The sequence below is a fragment of the Lissotriton vulgaris genome, chromosome 12, assembly GCF_964263255.1.
Source record: "Lissotriton vulgaris chromosome 12, aLisVul1.2, whole genome shotgun sequence".
NCBI lineage: Eukaryota > Metazoa > Chordata > Amphibia > Caudata > Salamandridae > Lissotriton > Lissotriton vulgaris.
The window spans coordinates 783098702-783113311 of record NC_141700.1 but is presented as its reverse complement, the minus strand read 5'-3'; the positions used below and the strand labels follow the sequence as shown (position 1 = coordinate 783113311).

Below are 14610 nucleotides of genomic sequence, written 5' to 3'. Positions count from 1 at the left end.
CCCCATTTGTGGTCTTTTTAAAAAAATGCATTTATTTTGTTTGTCGAGGAAGAGGCAGTAAATTACTGCTGGTGCACCTCAAAAACACTTTTTTGCTGCTTCTATTTTCTTTTTTTAAACTATCCATCTGTGTAATGCAGCATGCGGGTGCCCCTACAAAATGATGCGGCTAGGAGAATGGCCTTTTTTTATTAGCCTTTCGTCTTGCTATATAGTTAGCATCTTGCTGATGCTGTACTTCATGACGAAAATGCCGGACTGCCTTGGGTCCCAAGAGTTACAGCAGACCTGAATCTCATTACTTGACTGTCTCTTCTAGTGACCTGACCGGCAAAGATCCTTACACCCTCCTTGTCCATCCCAGTACATGCCGCCCACTCCACTAAACATAGGCACACCTCCCACTGTACAACCCCAGAACTTAACCTGCAGCGTAAACGGCAATCATCTGTGAAGTGCGGCTGCAATAAAACAATCTCCAGCCCGGGAGGCTGTCTCTGCATGGGCTAACACGACAGGGGGGAAAGGGTAGGAGGGGGGGGGGGGGAAATAGGAGCTGAAGACTAACCTGATCGGCAGTCAATTATGTGAGATTTGTAGCACGCAGATGAATAGTGCCTCGGGGTAGCCTTTCAGATTAACACATTGTGAGAGCTGCAGGTGTGCTGAATTGTATTAATAGCATTGAAGAAGGCTGATTCAAGATCTTTGCTGCTTCTGACGACCCTACATTGCCTGCTGTTTACAGGGGAGCTGTTGCCATGCAACGTGATGCCTAAGCCAACAATTCGCTGCAGGTGCTGCTTGGGCGCTCCTCCCAGGTTGTTGTATAGGTACAACTTCAGATTACTCAGCAAGGGAAGGCTGATTATGCAGACTATCTTTCTGCCACTGGAGGGGGCCAGTGTGTTGTTCCAAGCATCTGCAACAGGAGCGTAGCACGCCAACTCTGAAGCACAGCAGCCTGGCAAAATTTACTCATATTTTGCCATTTTTACATATAAATACAGACAAAGGAAAAATACTTTTCCGTCTGTATTTATATGTAAAAATCCGTAAAAATGGAAAACCGGGAGCCCTAGTTATAACCACATGAGGGCATAAATCGGGAATATCGAATTAGGGTCCTAGATAGAATCACAACAGCAGGGTGTACGCACCGTACACCTTGCGATCATGGGGTACGCACCGTACACCATGCGATCTTGGGGTACGGTGCGTTCACCCCAAGATCGCGGGGGTACGCACCGTACCCCTGCGATCATGGGGTGTACGCACCGTACCGGGGGGGGGGTGTCCGTTCCGTACCTGTTTCGAGGCATACTCTGCTTTTCCGACAGTTTTCAGCTCCCGTAGGAAAAGAGTCGTACGGAGGGTCGGCGGGACGAATCGTACTTGCTGGGTCGAGAAAACCTGCTTCGAACCGTAAAAACATCGCTTGCTGCGTGTTCCGGCGGCGATTCGTACGGGAATTCGAGTCGTACGGTTCCTGGTATGATTCGTACGGGGAGCTGCATTGGGTGAGAATCGTACTACGTTGTACGTACGGGGACATTGTAGGGTACGAGTCGTACGGGAAAAAGACTCCGTACGGCAATTCGGAGTGCTTTTTCCCGAATCGGAATCGACCCCTGATGTGTTGCATTAATCCATTTTAATTGTCCTAATGTTATTGTTATGTTCAACTATATTTTATTGTTTTATTTTGTTGGTAGAAGGGAAGATGTCTTGTATTCTCAGGTTTCTGTTCTTTTATTCTCCAAATGATTACAGCCATTAACCAACACGTCTTCCAGCATCGGAGGTCAGTCAGCAACTGCCTCTATCGAACCTCTTAGCTGGAATGCTGTTGACGTTCTTAGAATTAATAACAACAGAATACAAGAATACAACAGTATCACAAGTGAGGTTCAGGGGGACTGGAAGGTACCAGGAGCAGGGCAGATTCATGGCTGCTGAAGCGAAGCGTTGCTTGTTCCTACCATGTTGTAGGATGTGGTCAGTTGTGGTACACCTGTGCCATCTTCCTGTCTCACATCCAAGGCTGGTGTTACCTGGTCCAGATGCCCCCTGGTAAAGCTAGGTCTAGTGTACCCGCATATGGTAAGTCTGGTTGTGGGAACACCTGCACCTCAGTCTCATCCATAGCAGAGTTTCCCCAAGGATACTGTTCTGGCCAACTCAAAATGAGTGTCTGACTGTGTATTAAAATATTATCTTTGTAGATATAGGACAGGTTTGTCATGGATTTGAGATCTGTTAGCTTGATGTATCTCAAATGCGACTGTGTATGTGAAGTATAGTTTTCATCACACTGACAGAACACAAAAGAACAGACATCCACTTCCTGAGCAAAGGCTACAATGAACCATCCATTGTGCTCTTTAAAGCTGCTTATGTCACACTTGCACCAAACCACAGGTAGCACAACTGCACCTGTATCTATCACAGATGGAACTAAAGTGCAGGAAGGTGACATCCCCTGACATAATCCAGAGTGGCCAATGGCTGAAAGACACTTCCCGCATGATGCTTCCGCTCAGTCCCTGGATCACTAGTTTGGACGTCCACCATGAGTGTGTAGGTAACACTGGAGCTGGGGGCTGGTGTGGGGGGGTATGGGTGGTGTTATACTCCTTAGAAGTTGCACTCTCTTCTTACAGTCCACTCTTGTGTCACCACAGAGTACAGCATGTTCCAGTGCTGCAGTGAGTTTGAGATACTCAATGCAGTCAGCCAGAAAATCTTCCATGCCAGAGAGGAGAAAGAGTGCTGTGGCCCCCTGCTGGACGTCAGAGTGTACGACAACTCCCAGAGTCACGTGCTGCACCTCATCCTCCCCTCGCATTTCTGTAACTGGACGGTGGAGGTAAGTTACCTGTCAGATGCCTCCTGTGGTAGAGGCAGAACTCCATGCTCATAACCCAAAATACATGTACCAAGATTTATACCTTTGGTGTTAAGCAGTGACATCAAGTGTTGTCAAAACAGCAGAATCTGGTGATGAGCGCCCATGGGGGCTATTGGCAGCTGGCTCGGCTCACGGGGTTGAGGCGGACGAGGGTAGGGTGGTAGCAGAGGGTGCAAGGGACAATGTAAAAAAAAAAATACACTTACCTTGCCGCTGGGTCCCACATCTCCACTGCTGCTTTCCTCCATCTCGGACTCCAGGAAACACAGCCAGGCTCCCCAGACCAGCGTTGTGATTGGTCTGAGCACCGTGGTTCGGCACATAGCTGGGACTGGGGGCTTGGATATGTTCTCCATGCAGGCTGTAACGCAGCCTGCATGGAGAACAGGGAAAGTGCAAATGACTGTTTTGGGCGGCCTGAGAGGGCCGGCCAAACAGTCATTGCGCACTTAGGAGGGTTCTACCACTCCTCCCCTGCTCAGCAGCCCCTCACACAAATCTGCCGCAGCAGGAGGACTAAAGAAAATCATAATAACTTTACGTTATTATAACTTTCTTTTTTCCTTTTTTTACTGCTTCAAGATAGTGGGGCGACGCTCCTCCGCCTTAGCGGAGGAGCCGCCACTGATGCGGCCCATGTGCCAGCTCTATAGGCATACCTGTAGAAAACCATGAGATGGTATCATTCACCTCCAAGAAAGCTGCCGACAGCACATGCGCAACAGGAACATGGTGGTGTAAGACCCATGACTGCTAGGAAGATGGAAGACTCTTCCCTTTAAGTAGAATTACGGGGGGTGCACGAGGTGACTTATGCACAATAAGATAATGCATATATAAATACAGAGACTGCAAATAAAGGCACATGCACTTGAGTCCAGTTGTATGTCAGAATATCACGTACAAAAACTTGGTTTTACAAAAATATCGTAGCCAGAACATTTGCTACCACAATACTACAAAGGTCAATTTAATTAGTATGGATTTGCTGTTGTTAACTTTCTATCTATGTATCCTGAGGATGTATATTCTACACAATATTCTGGAAGAATACATGGACGTCCGTTCATCAAAATGCCAGGAGGAGCAGAAATGACATTACTTAACTCTTTGACCTTAATGACATTACAGGATGTGACCCTTGATCCTCCAGGAAGTCATGTGACATGTTTTTAACCATGATAAAATCACAATATTTGACACTGATGCAGTTCCATTATAACTGCATGATTAATATGACAACACAATACAGACAAAGGTGTATTTTAGTGCATATGTAGTGCCCTGTATATGATTTGGCATTTGCTTAGGCTGTGAGGAACTGCCATTAGGGCCAGAAGGGGTAGAAACAGGACCCAGGTTAGAAAGACATGTTGTGTGAACCTTGCTGCCTCAATGAGGCTGCTATAAAAGATTTCATACCAGAACATGGATCACGAGAGGAGGTTACATCTGTGTGATTAGATAAACTCACTAATGTGCCTCTTGACACTTGATCATAGGGGTATATCTAATAGATCCATGGTACAGCGGAGAACCCCTTAATGCTCCTGTCCAGTAGTTTACAGTGAGGGGAGTCTGAAGACTTCTTTGGGGTGCCCCTTAGTTTACATAAGCTTTGGGTACCAGAGGCTGAGCTCAAAAGGCCTGGGTGTGCTGAAATTAAATACTTATATTGCAAATCAATTCATTCACTTATAGACCAGGCAAGAGCATTCATGAACTTACATTTAGTATTAGAACACGCAAACGTGCTGAAAAAAGAATGATGAAGTAAAACATAAATTAATAGGGTTTGACTGTATTGTGTTGAAGCCTGTAGCAGACCCCATTAAAAGGATTAGGGGATGGGGCATTGAAGTCTATGGGGAAGGGAAGCATGGGCAGAAAAATCCTAATCTTACGAGACTGAGGCCATGAGGTAGAGTACTTAAGCCGGCCTGTGAGTGAAGGTGGTCGGCCCACAACGGGAGGTGGCATGGATTGATCTTTAAAGTAAGTGTAGTTCTATAAATCATAAAGGTTCTGGGCAGATCATGTTCACCACCGGCAGGTCCCACCAACTCTGGTTATCGAAGTAGGTCTTCAGGACTGGTTGCCATATGTCCCAAATCTCCAAAGCACAGCAATGAGAATGCCAAACACTTCCAGGAAGGTCCTTGGAGACAAGACACAGCACCAGAGCAGGTGCCTTGAAGCAATCTTTAGGACTGGTCCCAAATAACCTGGCTATAACCATACAACCCAACGCTACATGGCCAAAATCTCCTTTGAGTAGGTTAGCTCTTCTTGCTGAAGGGCTTGATTAAAGTACTTCATAGCACACTGGGGCTCTTCTGCAGTTCTCCCCTGTAGCTCCCAGCGATCAATCCCCTCTGGGAAGGTCTCCAGACTCCAGGCTCAGTACCACAACAGGATGCAATTCTCTTGAAGAGAGCAGACATATCCCACTTACCCCTGGGACCAGTTGGAGGCTTTTTGTTTCATTCCTCATACACACAGCATGATTTAGAGTTCAGGGAAAAATACTCTAAATTATAGAGGAAACACTGAAAAAAGGAGTACAGTGTACAAACTTGATTCCTCCCCGTACTATCCCTCTGTTGGAGGAAAGGCAATGGCTGGATTTCCTTCCTTGTTTATAATTTCCTCCAACATTTGAAGGATTTTCAGAGACTCCTTAACTCTAAAGAGGCCCACATTCGTAGTCAGCAAGTGGGTCATCCAAAGGTCGGCACACATCTAGCATCCTTTGGAGGTGCTCAGCTCAGCATATTTAGGGAGGTCTTCCATCTCACCGTAGGGTATAGGTCCATCTGACCATTTCTTTACTAGCACAGGCTGATATATGATGAAAGGTCCTTTGTCATTAAAAGGATTCTCAGCTCCCTTTGGACTGATCCTCGCCTTGTTGAACAAGAGCCTATGACTCGAGCTCACACGTTTGTTCTGTCACCCTGGTTCTGTCTGCATGATTACATTTCTCTCCTCTTTGGATAAGCACTGCTCCTGTGCAAAGGACCATATTGCAAGCTCTAAACTTGTTCTAAGGGTTGGCATTTCTAAACAAGTTCCCTTGAGTTGTGACTCTTAACTATTTCCTAAGGACTGGCCAATTCCATCTGGTTCCTGAGCTTTCCATGAGCCGTGTTTGAGATCAATCTATATGACTCAGGAATCTGGGCTTGCTCTCTGAAATGAAATAAATATGATTTTTAAAATACTTTTGAAACAGTTTCCAACACACTTTATTCTTCATTTCATGTTCCTTTGGAGTGTCTCTAAGGATACAGCAAAGTACCAACTATGGGTGGGCGATGAATTCCGCTCCACTGGTGGAGTTTGCAGAGTTTTGGTCACTCCACGTTATGCTTGTAATGCAGAGCTCCGGACAAACTCTGCCAACAACCACCTGGCGGAGTTGCAGTACAATAGCACCATTTACGGGTGCTAGGAGGGCATCCGTCGAGATTTTCTCAGCGTGGGCAGCTGCGGACAGTTGCAACCGTTCGCGTTGAGAAAGCTGTCGCTCGTGTAAAGAATCTAGTTGAGCGGCAGAAAAGAAGCAGTGCCCTGTGGTGCACCGCGTGGTGCCGTTCACTCTGATTTTGCAGTGTGGAACAAGCTCCAGACACAAAAAAAAATTAGTGCAAGCAGAGCAACATGCCGATTACCGCATGCTCGCAGAACTTCACAGAAACTCTCAGAATTTTCATGTAACTCTACAGAATTCCACAGAGTGAAACTCTGATTTCTTCCTATCCCTAATACCAATACAGCGCTAGGGATGGCGCAGAAAGCCACGTGACCAGTCGTCAACTTTCTTTTCCAAATACCCAGAGGTTTTCCTGCACCGCTTAGTCAAACATAGAGAGTGGTTAGTTATTTTATATTGTAATTGGCTGCAACCAGGCAATTGGAGTGGCACGAGAACATTATAAATCTGTCCTTCGAGAGGAGACTTCTTCGCTGCTGGTCGTTCCTGACTTGACCTCTCTTCCTGCTTTGCTGTGCCCGGTCTCCCTCCCGCCGCCGCTGTTGTTACCTTAGCGGCCGCCGAGCGGAGGGAGACTACAACTCCCAGCCTGCCCAGCGACCCGGATCCACTCCAGCTGGGTCATCGCGCCCTGAGGCGCTAGAAAAACGCTGCTCCCTCCGCGTCGCGGGACGCGAGCGGGACGCCCGGACGAAGCCCGGACAAAGGGCGGGCCGTCTGAGGCCGTCCGAGGCTGGACAAGGTTGGGTTGGGCCCGTTACTCTGCTAGAAAACCTGATTTAAGGAGGTGAGCCTGTGTTATAGCTGGGGGTTATTTATTGAATTGTTGACTCTTGGAGCACCTGTTTACCCCGTGCTTTTGAAAAGCATTGTCTGTTAGTGAAATATGCCCGGCAAAAAGTTATCCCCTGCAAAAAACACTATGGACAACTATATCTTTCAGGTAGTTGCCAAAATTAATAGTGACAGGAGATCTTCGCTTGGCCTGAGTTCACCGTCTGCCCTGAGTTCACCAACTTCGCCGGCTTCAGCTTTTGCCGAGTCCACGGAGCAACCTACCTCCTGCTGTCCACCTGTAAGTGAATCTGACCAAGCTGATATCGCTGTAATGAACCGGTCGGTTCTGATTGAGTTAGACAGCGAGAGTGAGATGGAGACTGATCAACAACTACCCGAGGACAAAGCCCCCACTCCGGTGCCCGCTCCACGATCCACCAGAGGGGCTAAAAAGCCACAGCCACAGCCGAAACGATTTGGGCTCAGATCAAGCCGCAAAAAGATTGCATCGCCCCCTGGCAAATCCGCAAGGGAAGAAGATGTCACTCTGGATGACGTTTCTATGTCTCTTACTAGTGGTCAATTTAAGAACTTACTGAGTATGATAGACACTAAGATAAAGGACATTGTTAATCCGCTGTTAGGCAGAATTGATAAACTCACTAAGGAAGTGAATCGCCTTGGGGGTTTACTGAATCAAACCTTATCTGAAGTAGGCAAACTACCAGATGCTGTTTCTAGTAGGGTTGAGTCCAGTAAGGCCTCTTCTTCTTTGGTGGGTGGTGGGGCTTCCTCACTATCAGTTCCTTCGGTGGCTCCCTTGATATCCATTTTAGATAGTGCAGAGAATAAAGATGTTCCTTCAGATGCATCCTCCGCCCCAGAATCTGTAAATGGCTCGGTAGAGTTGATAATTGAGGCCTCTCCATTGGTCTTGGTTTTAGCCAATGTTCCTCTTTTGCAGTCTGGTCAGGAAGAATCTACCTCATCCCTATTGTCTAAAGCACTTTATTGGTTAACAAATAACATGGTAATAACTCCTAGGGGTAGGCACCAATTGGCTGACGAAATAGTAAAGGCTAGAAGGGTGAGGTGGATAGGCAATAGTACAAAGAAGTTTCTGGGTGACTGCGTCATCCTACATTTTTCTGACCCAGAGGTTTTGGCCAATATTCTACCCAACCTTCTACCTCCGCAGCGGAGATCGACTGAAATCATTCCACTCACCTTAGACTTTTTCTATCAGTGTAGTGGGAGGGTCTCTAATAAAACAATGCTAAAAACTAAGTGGAACGTTGTCCCAACAAAAGGGCGGAGGGAAGTGAAGCAACCAGAGAGGGGTCTAAATCTAGAGAATAGATTTTCAGCCCTTTCCAATCTTGATGACTGTGATTGACTCCCTATAAATCTAAGTCAAGTACCACTAGCTAATGGGGATCAAAATTCGGATAGCTTATCTACCCAGAATGTTAATTGCCTTACCAATGATTTGTTGAATAACTTGGTTGTCCAACCAGAGGGTGAGGCTTGTGTACTAAACTCTTTTCCTGGATTACGCCAGGGTCGTTTGTCTGGAGTTGCTAACCTACTCTGCTGGAATATAGCTGGTCTGACATCCAAGCTCGATTGTGGGGACTGGCTTGGCTTTGTTACCCAATTTGATATTTGTATATTCCAGGAGACCTGGGCTTGCGATCCTGTCTTTGTATTAAGCTATTTGAATTTTTATGTGTCAGCTGTCAAGGGTCCGAAAGGTAGACCTATGGGGGGGCTTACTATCTGGATTCGACAAGCACTAAATTTCTCAGTTAAAAATATAGCTACTGGACACAATGATATCCAGCTTATTAGGATTTCTAATGACAGAACAGGGTCACTTGATATTTACAATATTTATATTAGGAGTTCCAAAGGTCGATCTGAAACATTATTAACCTTGGCCGACCTCATCGAGGAGCACTCCGTTAAAAATAACATCGTTATAGCAGGAGACCTTAATAGGACGTTTGAGCCATTGGTTGTGGGAGATGCTTTCACTGGTGCTGATGAGGATTCCTTCTGGGGTATCCCTGAACTACAACTGAAACCAGTCTCCCGTTGGACAGAGGACATTATAGCTATTAATGCACTGTGTCTTGAAAAAGGCTTGAGAGCTATGAACGGGAGAACAGCTGGGGACAGAATTGGTTCACCAACTTTCGACAATGGGAGGCACAAAAGTCGAATTGACTATGTGATCTGCAGTTTGCATCTGTGGCCTGCCCTTTGTGATATGGAAGTCATCATAAGATCTGAGAGTGACCATAACCCCCTAAGTGTGACTCACAAATGGTGGCCTGCTGAATCAAACTCTAGCTGCATGAATGAATTCGTCCCTCCGTCCATTATCCCCGAGAACAATATGCGTAGGCTACGTTGGGACACTGTAGCGAGAAATCAGCAGGCTATTGATATTATTAACAGTGAAACTGATCAAGCCATTCTAGCTATGGAACTGGCTAATGCCTCTCCTAAGGATTTGGGTGAAGTGGTCAAAATACATGATACCCTCTTTGGTAAGATCAAGGCGCACTTTCTAAGACCTGATAAACATAAGGGGGTTATTACCAGAAAAGATGCTAGATGGTATAACTCTGATTGTAGGAAGGCAAGACTCGACCTTGGCCGGGCAATCAAGAAGCGAGACTGTGTGTCTGTTTCTCTAGCCAGGAAAGAATATAAAGTATGCATTGCTAAAGCTAAGAAGGATTGGGACGAGCAACACTGGTGCAAACTGAAAATGGCCAGTGACAGGAAGGATTCCAGAGTATTCTGGAATATTGTAAAATGGGGTTCTGAGAGAGCTGAAGAGTCACCAAGTAATAACGTCTCACAGGAGGCATGGGTTAAATTCTTTAGTTCGCAATACACTCTTAATACCCGGGTCTCAGTTGACGACAGTACGGCTATGAAGTTTTTTGAAGATGACAATTTTAACTATAAAGAGATTATGTCTGCAATCTGTGCAGTAAAACGCGGGCGAGCTCCAGGACAAGATTGAGTACCCGCTGATATATTCTTAAATGATAGTGAACGCTGGTGCAAATATATACATTTGCTTATAAACTCAATTGCTCAAGGAGCAGATGTCCCTGATTCATGGAGGGGTGCAGTTATTATCCCCGTGTATAAGAAGGGGGACCGAGCTCAGCCCTGTAACTATAGGCCTATTAGCCTCATTGACACTGTGCAAAAAATCGTGGGTCGCGTGGTGGTCAATAGGCTTCTCGACTGGGCTGAGGATTTTAATATTCTATCTCCATTCCAAGCAGGTTTTAGAAGGGCAACAAGCACGATCGATCAAGTGTTCCGCTTCCAATTATTACAGTGGAAAACCGTGGTTCTGGGGGGGTGTAGCCTGTACGCGGCATTTGTCGACTTGCGGGCTGCATTCGACCTGGTCCCACGTGCAAAACTGTGGCAGGTCTTGCATAGCTTGGGGGTTTCCGATGAGTTACTAACCCTGATACTGCGCCTCCACGAGTCTAACTATGCAAAAATTCAGTGGGGCGGTCACGGGATGGTCACTCCTGATTTCCGTGTTGAAAAAGGGGTCAGACAAGGGTGCTCAATGGCTCCTACTCTATTTACATTGTTCATAAACGGGGTAGTTTCTCGATTGGTAACTGCGAATGTTGATGCTCCTTCTCTTGCAGGACTAAAAATCCCCATATTAATGTTTGCGGATGACACGCTAATTTTATCAAAAACCCCTAGTGGACTACAGCGTGCTCTGACAATTTTTGAGAACTTTTGTGGGGAACATGGACTGGAGGTGAATACTATGAAAACTAAACTAATGAGCTTCAAGCCGCAGCGTAGCTTTAAGTCCAAAATTATGATGAGTGGTGGGCCTTTAGAGTTAGTTAAATCATTCACATACCTAGGTATCCAAATAACTGATGACCACAGGTGGAGCCAGCATATAAATATTGCTATTTTGCGACACAAACAAATAGCTGGCACAATTAATTCTGAACACAGGAAATCGCTAACCAAACCTGTTAAACCAGCCCTATTGGTATATGAAGCAAAGGCTATTGGGTCTGCACTTTACGGCGCTGAAATGTGGGGCTTTGAAAATCTTACATCTCTGCAAGCCTCTGAAAATAAATTTTTAAGAACTCTTACCGGTACACCTAAAAGTACTCCGTTGTTGCCTCTCCGATACGATCTAGGAAGGAAACAAATCAAGGACTTGGCCAGATTACGCCCGATCTTGTATTGGCGCAGACTCTGGACCACTCCTGAGCTCTCACATTATGCCGCGGGTTTTGTGGATGTGATCAAGGCTGATGGCTTTCACAAGATAAGCTGGCTTAAATTATTGAAATCTATATTGTTTGAGCTAGGGTTGAGTTCTTTATGGCAGGACCCTGCTGGGACATCTTTCCCTTCTAAGCGTGTCTTAAAAGATATTTTTTGGGAATGGATTGCTACTAAAACTTTAAATGCTTCAAGCTCTGGGTCCATGTCTTCGCATTTTCTTGAGGCCAAAATGTATCCAGTCTTGGAACCATATTGGGATATCATCTCCAAACCAGGTGACAGGAAGCTCTTATTCCAACTGAGAGCTGGTGCACTTCCTATAAAAATATTGACAGCTAAATGGGGTTCAGGTGGAAATAGCACCTGCCCAGCTTGTGGGTTGGGGGATGAGTCTCTGGGTCACTTTCTGTTTTCATGCGGATCATATGCTATTCCAAGACGAGTATGGTTAGCTCCTATGTGCAGGAACCTTGGGACATCAAGTAGTTCTGTAGCTATGCGAATTATTTGTACGACTCAAGTTTCTTGGATCCTGATAGCTACAGCAAAATATCTGGGGTGGGCATGGATGCTCAGGCAGAGACTGCTAGTTAAATAACTATTCTCTGCCCGACAATTTAGACAGAGACTGCTAGTTAAATAACTATTCTCTGTGTGACAAATTGGCCCTCATGAATTTGACATTACTGCTTTTTATTTATCAAGGACCATGTATCAAGATAGAGACTGCTAGTTAACCAACTATTCTCTGTCTTGATAATTGTTTTTTTGCATTTGTATAATTGCTTTTAGACTCCAGCGTTTCTCATCTTGAAAAGTATTTTTATCAAATGTTTTAATTCTTCTTTTAACCGAATGAATTTTTATATGTAACCTATAGTGTTGCGTCAATGTGCTGGATTGTAAATTTAATTTGTTTTTAAAATTCTTGTGTATAATATGCTTTTATGAGTAACAACTCGAATAAAGCACTTTTGACTTGACTTGATTATAAATCCAGCTGGGAGGCTGAATATTTCTTCATGTGGTAGTCTTTTTGAAAACGTCTCCAGATATATTGATTACTTTTAAACCTTGACCTCCTACATTAGAGATTCTGTAGATTTCTTGAAACACATCTATGATGTACAATTAGACAGCAATATGTGGCTATTAACGTTAGATATTACTACATTGTACACTAGTATTAGACATACAGATGGACTAAAGGTCACTGATTTTTTTTTTTAAACAAGACCGATGAGATTTGTGTATCACGATACGATGATTTTAGAAATGATGGAATAGTGCCTGACAAAAAAACATTTTTATGTTTGGACTAGATTTGTACCAGCAAGAGCAAGGGACGGCCATGGGCACCTGCTTTGCCCCCAGTTATGCCTATTTACATCCAGGCTGGTGGGAGGAGCAGGTGCTCAGGGGTCCCAAGCTGGAGCATTGGATGACACATGTACTGCTATGGGGCAGATTCATTGATGATGTTTTTGTGCTGTGGCAGAGCACGGAAGAGAATATAAAATTGTTCATCAATTATCTAAATGACAATAATTTAAACCTTAACTTTGTGGGACAGCAGAACATCTATTAATTTCCTTGATGTTATAGTTACCCAGAGGGAAGATAGGCTAGAGTCTAGTATCTTTCGGAAGCCTACAGCGGGTAACACTATCTTAAATGCGGGTAGTACCCACCCTGCACCACTCATCCGAAGCATACCATCCGGTGATTTTTACAGGGTGAGGAGAACCTGCAGTAACTTTGAAGAATATGAGAGAATAGAACATGAGATGACCAAACGCTTCATACAAAGAGGATATTACAAGGGAATCATTCAATCAGGATCGAAAAAGGCCAGGAAATTGAATAGAGATCAAATATTGTTTGATCCTTCAAGAACACAAATAAGGAAGAAACAGAAGGAAGGCCCCAAAACCCATAGATTCATAACAACTTATAATACGAGACACCATGAAATAAGAGCTATTCTTAGAAAACACTGGTACCTCATCAAGGGAGATCCAGTGATAGGTCCAGAGAGTAGAAAATAACCTGAGATTACTTATAGAAAATCTGAGTCCCTCAGGGACAACCTCAGGGACAACCTGGTAAATAGTGAATATGAAGGAGTAGCCAGTAATCAAACGTGGCTTTTAGCGAAAGATGGTTTTAAAAAGTGTTTTAAATGAAAAACCTGCCAACATGGAGAGAATATTGCAGATTTTAGAACACCTTATAATAAAAACATATCAATAAAAGGACATTTGACTTGTAAATCAAGCTTTGTAATTTATATGTTGAAATGTCTGTGTAAGAAAGTGTACGTAGGTAGTACCACCTTACCAGCACATAAAAGGATCTTGCAACATAGACGAGCTAACAAAGAAAGAAGTTACCCTGTTGCCAGACACTTTGAAAAGGAACATAAAAGTGACCCCAATCTGATGAGATATAGCTGTATAGCTGAAGTTCCAAAATAAAGGAGGGGGGCAACAGGGAAAAAGAACTCCGTAGACTAGAAACATATTTTATACTGGAGTTAGATAGCAATGAGCCTAACAGACTTAATATTGATGAGGACTTGTTTACATGTCCACATGTCCACATGGGGAGCAGCATGTTAGCTGCTCCCCATGTGAAAAAGCAATGCCGGCTCCCGCAGGAGGCAGGGGGCCGGCTGGGACTGTGACGGGATTGGGGACCCCCGACGGTCCCCAACGAAGAGGGCCAGCCCAGGGCCAAATAGCCCAACAGATATCTCCAGTATACCCACCCCCGGGACACTGCTGTCTGCAATGACAGGGCGGGAGCCTCGCGGCTCCCACCCTGTCATTGTAAACTGCTTTGCTTCATTGAAGCGAGAGCAGGGAAACCTGCTCTCGCTTCAAAGAAGCAAAGCAGATTGCTTTTCCACATGGGGAGCAGCATGTTAGCTGCTCCCCATGTGGAAAAGCAATGCCGGCTTCCGCAGGAGGCGGGGAGCCCGCTGGGACCACGAGGGGATAGGGGACCCCCGACGGTCCCCAACGAAGAGGTCCAGCCCAGGGCCAAATAGCCCAACAGATATCTCCAGTATGCGCCAGGGAGCTGGGGACCGCCGACAGGTGTTCAGAGGCCACGT

The 14610-nt window shown here is 45.2% G+C and overlaps 1 protein-coding gene across 1 annotated transcript in view; it reads left to right on the top strand.

The window, feature by feature from the left end:
• Positions 1–14610, top strand: part of LOC147678707 (phospholipid scramblase 3-like) — a 119165-nt gene that overhangs the window by 93323 nt on the left and 11232 nt on the right. Inside the window, exon 5 of the mRNA XM_086945717.1 lies at positions 2685–2869. Coding sequence (XP_086801843.1) covers positions 2685–2869 — 185 coding nt within the window. The remainder of the gene's footprint in view (positions 1–2684; positions 2870–14610) is intronic.